The 8,561-nt window shown below is 29.5% G+C and overlaps 1 protein-coding gene across 1 annotated transcript; it reads right to left on the minus strand.

Annotated features, from left to right (window-relative positions):
- Positions 1–6,703: 6,703 nt before the first annotated feature.
- LOC127121608 (TPD1 protein homolog 1-like) lies at positions 6,704–8,175 on the minus strand. The gene is made up of 2 exons (XM_051052067.1): positions 8,076–8,175; positions 6,704–7,038 (listed from the first exon to the last, which is right to left on the minus strand). The coding sequence occupies exons 1-2, from the start codon at positions 8,173–8,175 to the stop codon at positions 6,704–6,706; spliced, it is 435 nt and encodes a 144-aa protein (XP_050908024.1).
- Between the last annotated feature and the right edge of the window lie 386 nt (positions 8,176–8,561).

Below are 8,561 nucleotides of genomic sequence, written 5' to 3' on the forward strand. Positions count from 1 at the left end.
TTTAAAAAATATCTATATTGAGAATTGTGTATCCTTAATTAAAAAATGAAATAAAATATTTGACAATTATTATAAAATATGAGTTTTTTTTATTAAAGGGAGGACTTAAGCCCCCGAAAAATAAATGAGTAATGAAATATAAATAACTCTAGAAGATACATGTATTATTAGAATGAGTCACTCCCTTTTTAGTTAGGGCATCATTTGCTTCTCGATAATATGATCTGAGTTTACCATGATGTTGCATAAAAAAGTAATTTGATATTGTCGTAAAGACTAATACAAAAATTAAACTAATAACAATGATAATAAACCATAATAAAAGACAAGATATAATAACTATACATATATCGTTTTAGGGTATTTACTCAATAACCAAAATATTAGTCTAGGTAAATAATAACAACTAGTTTAAGAACAAATGATAAGACAAGACAATGTGTCGCATATTAAAATAAATGACAAAATATATAGGCATTTTGTTCATACACAATATCTCTTTCCTATACTTAATGAATTCATATACAAATAAAATTAATAAATTTATTATATCAACCATGTTAATAAAAAAACTTTAACAAGGAATTTTACATTTTAAATAGATCTGAGAGCTCTTAATTTGCATCATCCTCCAAATTCTCCAACTTGATAAATTCCAATTCCAATTGTCTTCTTAAAAAACCCATATCTTCCACCTTGCACCATTTTTTATAGTCAGTCTAAACACGGTCAGAAAAAATGCGTTATAATGGCTCCTCGCCAGCAACTTATTCAACCAAAATAGTATTTTCCCCCAATATAACCTACAAGAAATTCTATTATTGAACCAATCCACTTCATCCCCACGATTTTTTCCCCATCGCTACGAGTCTGAACGTGAAAAATACCTGATCGTACAAACACTTTAAATCAACAAAGTCGCCATCAAAGTTTATTTTAAAAGGGAAGTCATCGATAAAATCCTAAAAGAACAAAAATATGGTCATCGCCACCTAATTCAATTTCAAGAGTCGATTATACCCATAGGGAGGTATTAGCACCCCACACATCTGTTGAATCCAACGATAACCGTTTAGTTAGTTTTTCAAATATGAGTATTAGCCTAAGATATTTTTTATTTCTTCTAACATTTTCAAAGTATTTACAAAAATAAAGAAAGGGGGGAATTAGTTTTTTATTAGAGTGCTTGATGAGACGTTGAATCTCGCTCCTACGTATCCCTTGGTACGATTGAGAACTTAGAGCTACGTAGTCTTGAGTAGCAAATATTTATTTGTTTGTTGGTTTTAGTGAATGGTTTTTAGATTCAATTCAAGGAGTTAAACATTGCTTGTTCCTCGCGCATGGGATACAGAAGCATTTGTTTGTATATCGCGTCAGAATGGATAATATTTTGATTGCATTCGAGCGGTTAAACACTTTTTGTTTATGAAAAATGGTTTGTTTGTTGTGCTGAGGCGGAAAAATGGTTTTGATGAGTTTAAGTTATTTTTAGGTGGAAGACGGGGATTCAAAAGGCAAGTTATATAGCATGTATCAAAATACTCGTGGATCACATGGATATGCACCCAATAGATCTTTTTTAGTTTGATTTTTTATTGGTAAAGGTTTGATATGAATCAAATTAAAGTTCCTTGAAATTAACAAGTGCTTGAAATGCAAGCTATACAACAGGTATCCCAGTACTCGGAGAAAAAGAGGCATTCGACTAATTAATCATTTTTTGACTTATTTATTTGAGTATAAGCCTTTGGTTTAAATTTGAAAAGTCTGATTTAGTTGTGAAAAAGATTAGTTTGTTTGATCAAAAGAAAGTGTATTTTTTTAAATTCATGTCAATAATAAAAAATTAATCTATTAATTAAAAAAAAGTAAAATTGAGAGTAAAAGAGGGTGTAAAAATAAAAAGCCGAATGTGTGTTGATGTTATGGTGGGATGTTGATTTTGTATGGAAATTTAACATTAGGGATGAATGATGGTTTATGCTGGTATGGTGGTGTTTTGATAGAGGAGAAGTATTGATTATGGAGAAGTGGAAGTTTGCATTTTTCTAGAAAAATAAAATCAACATGGGAGAGAGTTTTGTTTTGATTTTTTTGGTTAAAACAACGTGGGAGAAATAGAGGTATTTTTTGTTGCTCTTTTTTTTATTGTTATATTTGTTGTGCGTCTTTTTTGTCATTTATGCATACAAATAAAAAGTGAACTATTGTTATAAAAATTCATAGATTCAATTAGGAAGGGTTTTAGGGTTTCAAATTATATTAGTCCATATTGTAAGACCCTAATTTTTACCCTAAGATCCCTCATGCAATTTTATCATATGCATTAGCATTGGGATCATACCTTGGCATCCTCCTTACCCTCTCTTTCATTGGGTTTGTTTTAAGAGTGATCACCAAGCACTATGTGATTGTATCATACTTATATATTATCATTTTACTAAAAAAAATACCAAAAAATATGTCTTTGCATTTGTCTAACTCTTTTGTAGGTAGAGCATGATCCCCATTTATGTATCAAGTTGATATCTAGGGTTTAAGACCCTCATTCTAAGAGCACAACTAAGGAATGATCCAAAAATGTCTCTAAGCATCGTATATGAGTCCCATTGATCTTTGTATGTTATTTTGATCAAGATTTCTTCAAGAGTTTGGAATTGGTTTGCCTTGGAAACCCTAATTTGTCTAGGTATCTTAAGTAACTTCTTCAACAAGCTTCCTCATCAATTGATCAAATTCCCCAAGGGGAACTTAAACACTCATCATCTTATGCATATATGATCTACTATGAGCCTAAAAAGCCAAGAGAATTGTAACTTAGTAAGTTGGTTGATGGTGGTTGGCCAGATGAATTCATCTAATCAAAACTGGGTCTCCCTAGACCCTATCTCCTACAATTTTCATCCTATGAAAATGATTCCAAGATAAATGTTACTCTAAATAGCATTCCAAACTACTTTAATGTTGAGTTCTAGAGCTAAGTTTGCTTGGAAAGTCATTTTACATGTTGAAACATTATAGGTCATTTTGTCTAAATCCTAATTTGAAAGTCAACTTCCCAAGGCCATAACTTGCTCACTTTATAAGATGAAATATTTCCAAGTTTCACAATCAAATTAAAGATGTCTAATTTAACTTTAATGTTTTGGGTGAAAGCTAAATCAACTTTTATGAGCATGTGATATGAGGATAAATTATAGGTCATTTTGGACCAATACCATTGAACAAGTGATTTTCCTCAACTTCAAAAATGCATAACTCTCTCATTCTAAATCCAAATGATGTCAAATTGGTGACCATGATGAAGACATTTTAAATAGCTACAACATTTATGAAGACATATTTCTCATTTGGAGCTCACATAAAAAATTAAGCAAGGTGGAATATTGAAGTATATGACTCATAATAAAATGGTGGATTCTAGATTCTCTCAGAACAAAATGGTGGATTATGGATTCTCTCAGAATAAAAAGATAGATTCTGAAATCTCAACCTGGGAGTGTGCCCATTGAGAGAGAGTGTATGAGATGAAGAAGTGTTTTAGAAAATGAAGAAAAAAGAGATGTGGTTAGAAGAGAATGAATGTGGTTAGTGAAAAAGGTACTCATTCTAAAAATGAGGAGAGAGTCACGTACTCCCCTCCCTCGCTTATTTTATTTTTTATTTTTTATTTTTGTTTGTGAGGTTATAAGTGATATGCGCCGTCTGCTTGATTTCATTAGCCAAAATGCTTAACTTTATATACTAGTTTTCTAGGGTTTTAAAATGTATGAAATATCAAGACTACCCTTAAAAATTTTAAACAATCAAAATGGGTTCAAAATTAATGAGACAAAATCACAATATTTTATAATAAAAACAAATAAATTTATTCAATTAATTCACTTATCTCTATTTATTTTTCAATTATTTTGATTAAAAAAGAAAAATTAAAAGGAATACAATAAAATTATCTCCATGAAATGAAATTGAATAAAATAGACAGTCACGAATCGTATTTTGCAATTAAAAATGTTTGCATGAAAAGGCTAAAACTGATTAAAATGTGAACGCTCGCAGATGCAAAAAAACTTAAATGAGCGTGCCAAATTGACCTACGCAAAATGTAGATGAATAAAACAGTTAGTTGCAGCCTGAACTTGAAAATTTTCGCCCGCTAATTTACACGCGATTGAAAATTAATTCAACCGGTCTGTATGTAAAACAAAAATTTTATTCTGAATGACTTTTTAGGAAATATGCCTAAGGAAATGCATGTCATGATATGCACATGATGTAACTGTCTCGTGAATATATCGATTTATTTATCTAGGGGTAAAATTAGGCGTGACACTCCTAATGAAAGTCCCTAAAGTGAAAAAATGATTCGTCGTGTTGACCCCTATATAACACCAACAATAGTATCAGAGCCTAGTTCGAGTGAAGAGACCGACACACTTGTATCAAAAGTTACCCCACAATGTCGTGATTAGAGTGTGCCTTTGATAAGTGTCATCGGTGGTCCAAGTGTATATGGATGAAAGAGCTTCCACGTGAGAGGGAGGATTGTGGATATTCTCATACTTGATGGAGAGTGTTGAAAATAACAAGTGTGAGTAGTGTGTGGAAGTCCCACATTTGTTAGAAATATGGAGACTTGCACTTATAAGTGGGAGAATTCACACACCTGTCACCTTAAGATTTTGGGGGAGTATGTGGTGTGTCTCTCACAAAGGTGTGTTGCTCTTAATGAAAGTGCCTAAAGTGAAAAAAAATACTCTCTCGTATTGACCTTTTGAATAGCCCTAACACACTTGAGGTGTGCATTGTTAGAAAATAATAGTATTGAAATCTAGTTTCAATTCTCGTGAAAATAATTTATTGGCTAAACATTATGTTTTACTTTGAATGGCACAACCACATTAATACATATTCTAACATGTTTGATTGTGAAAAAATATATAAAATTGAAGAGATTTACAAAATTATTCTTCATTAATAACATAACATGTAAATAAGATATAAACCAAGTAGAATAAATAGATTAGTAAATAGTAAACGTTATTCGGTTTTTCTATGTTGTTGCAACTACTAGTGAAAAGGTGAATATAGTCACTTCATTGGTGAATACAAATGGAGATGTTTGCAACTCTTCTGAAGGTATGTTTGCTACTCTCTTGAATATTTCATAAAACGTTTTCAAAGACATAGTAGCTCGTGTGACCTAGTCCTCACGCAACATCTAATACTATCATTGTTGAAGATATTGATAATTTGATTTCAAATTTTTCTTTTAAGGAGTTCAAATATTCTACCTTCTCTATGCAAGATGATGACTACCACGATCTAGATGGCTTTAATATCAAATTTTCCAATATTTTTTGAACACACGTGTCTCAGAAATCTTCGATTCAGGTTGTTCTTTGCTAGAATCATCTGTCTTCCTCATTAATATCAATCCAAAAAATATTACCTCGATACCTAAAGATGAAGCTTAAATAAAATATTGGAGATGAATTTCGTTGTGTAATATTTTATATATGGTGGTTGCAAATGCTCTTGCAAACTGGTGGAAGAAAGTCATGAATAACATCATTTATAATCATCAATCAACTTTAGTTCCTTAGAGGTTCATCATGGATAATACTATTATAGAAAATATAACTTGGATACTATATTAAATATAGAATTAAATGAATCATTGGTGAAGATTCCCTTAAATCCAATAATAATAAAACTAGAATATGATTATCCTAGTATTGAATACATATTGCGGAGGTCATGGATAGTTCAAATACTCTTAGGGTGTAATTGGTTGTGAAGATAAAATTAGAAGAGAGAAATATGTAAGAGAGAGTGTGAGAAGAGAGAAAGATATGAGAAATAAATAAGAATTCAGGTATTGTTTGGTATTAGAGAAAGATAAGAGAAATAAAAAAGAGAGAAGTGTTAAGAATATAAAAATGTTCCTAAAAATATATTAAATCAATAAAAGATAAGGTCATAAATGTAATATGCTCAATAAATTACACCTCTCATCTCTTTCTTCCCTCTTTTGAAGAGATTATGAAAAGTGGTGGGTCCCACTCATTTTCTATTCTCTTCTACACCAATCAAGAGAAATTCACTCTCTCTTCTCTACTTCTCTCTCACCTAACTCTTTCTTCCTTATTTCGGTCAAACCAATCACACCCTTAATGATAATATGGTGTGTCTTATCATATATGGTAGAGGCTTCGGTCAAAGTGATATGTTTCATCATATCTCTTTATTATTAGTTTTGAGGGGCTCTTAGTGTTAGTCATACAAATTGAAAAATTAACACCTAAAACAACAAAGTATATAGATATGAGAAAGACACTCTTAAAATTTTCAAAGAAAAAATATATAAACTAATTAATTTACAAAGGAGTTGATGTTGAACAAACTACTCCAAACATAAGAGTGAGAGATGAGTTGTAATATCTAATTTTTAAACCTCTTTATATAGAAAATGATTTTAAATTAATTAATTTTAAAAAAGAGGTAGAATCAGAGATATAATACAAAAAACTAAAAGACAAGAAAGTAAGGAAATATAGTTTGAGATCTCTTTCTCAAACTTAAATGATCTCTATGAATTTAGTTTGAGATATAATACAAAAAACTAAAAGATTAATCAAAATCACTTTAATCTATTCAATACCACTACCAAAAAAAGGTGACATTTACACATAGAGAATCAATTACAAACAACCGAGGAAACAGAGAGTGGATAAGAAAATGTGTTAGCATACTTGAAAGAAATAACACCCCCGCTAGAAATGGGGTTTCCACCATTAACTAAACAATCATTCTCACTTAAGCGCATGAAGATGTTTGGATTGATAAGTGTTGCAGAACTGAACATGCCACAAGCAACATGAATGTTAGAGATGGCACAATCAGTGACACACATGTTCACAATCTCAACCGTATACGTTGGAATACCACTTGGAAGGGGATCAGTTGGAGATTGATTTATTTGAATAGTAGACTTGCCACAGTTTTCATCAAGATGTGAAGATACACTAGTTGCTGCATAAGATAATAAAAATCAATTAATTATTCATTTATAGTATTAAAACAATTAATTAACTCATTTATGATTATGATAATACAATTTATATATTCGGAGCTTTTGTCATTTATGCATAAACAAAAAAAGTTAACTTTTGTTATAAAAGTCCATAGATTCAATTAGGAAAAATTTTAGGGTTTCAAATTATATTAGTCCATATAAATGAGGAAATCGGATTCCAAGATTTAAAAAATATATATATTGATAATTGTGTATCATTAATTAAAAAATGAAATAAAATATTTGACAATTATTTTAAAATTATGTTTTTTTATTAAAGGGGGGACTTAAGCCCCAAAAAAATGAGTCATTAAATACAAATAACCCTAGAAGATACACGTATTATTAGAATGAGTCACTCACTTTTTAGTTAGGGCATCATTTACTTCTCGATAATATGATATGATTTTACCATGATGTTGCATAAAAAAGAAATTTGATATTGTCATAAAGACTAATACAAACACTAAACTAATAATAATGATAATAAACCATTAGAAAAGATAAGATATAATATCTATACCTATATCGTTTTAGGATATTTACTCAATAACCAAAATATTAGTCTAGGTAAATAATAACAACTAATTTAAGAAAAAATGATAAGACAACACAATGTGTCGTATATTAAAATAAATGACAAAATATATAGGCATTTTGTTCATACACAATATCTCTTTCCTATACTTAATAAATTCATATACCTTGATAAATTTACTTTATCAACCATTTTAATAAAAAAAACTTTAACAAAGAATTTTACATTTTAAATAGATATTATAGCATTTTATAATGCAAATATTATATTATGACATGAATATTTTTATGAAATAATATAAATGTAATATGAAAAGAAACCATAGCAAAATGTCCACAACATCTTATTTATTAGTAAGAAATAAAAATATAATATGGATTATTCAATAAATTGTAAATATCTGAGTGCTGATGCACATATTTAAACATGTTACATCCTATTTTTTAAAAAACTGACCTGTTCTAGAGATTGAAGAGGTCTCATACAAATTCACTGCTAGCACATTAGTAAAGATCAAGCCAACAATGATCAAGAGGCTAAAGACCACAAACGTCATGCTAGAAACCATATTTCTTATCTAAACTCAAATTATAATCTCTTCAATGTTTTTGTGACAAAAATATAAATTAACTATTGGCAGTGTAGTTTATAAGTATATATAGGATACAGATAATAATTTCAATCAATATTAATTTTGATTTTGGACCACGTAAAAGGAAATAGGGTGGAATATTCTGTTTCTATTTTATTTTTATCAATTTTGTATCTTTTATAATAAATTTCGATCACAATTAACTGTTATGATAAACCAAAATCACAATGGGCATCTATACAATGTGTAATTGATACGTGCCATCTATAATGATATAAATACGAGTTCTAAAATTTATAAAAATAAATAAATTTAAAATAATTTATACTATTTTTGAATAAGTTCTAATT

This window comes from Lathyrus oleraceus, chromosome 2 (assembly GCF_024323335.1).
Source record: "Lathyrus oleraceus cultivar Zhongwan6 chromosome 2, CAAS_Psat_ZW6_1.0, whole genome shotgun sequence".
In the NCBI taxonomy this organism is placed as follows: domain Eukaryota; kingdom Viridiplantae; phylum Streptophyta; class Magnoliopsida; order Fabales; family Fabaceae; genus Lathyrus; species Lathyrus oleraceus.

Bases quoted from the DNA above. Each gene is read 5' to 3' on its own strand.
- LOC127121608 (XM_051052067.1), bottom strand. From the start codon at position 8,175: ATGACGTTTGTGGTCTTTAGCCTCTTGATCATTGTTGGCTTGATCTTT. The intron at 7,039-8,075 runs GTCAGTTTTTTA...TATCTTATGCAG, and splicing joins CTCTTCAATCTCTAGAACAG to CAACTAGTGTATCTTCACAT.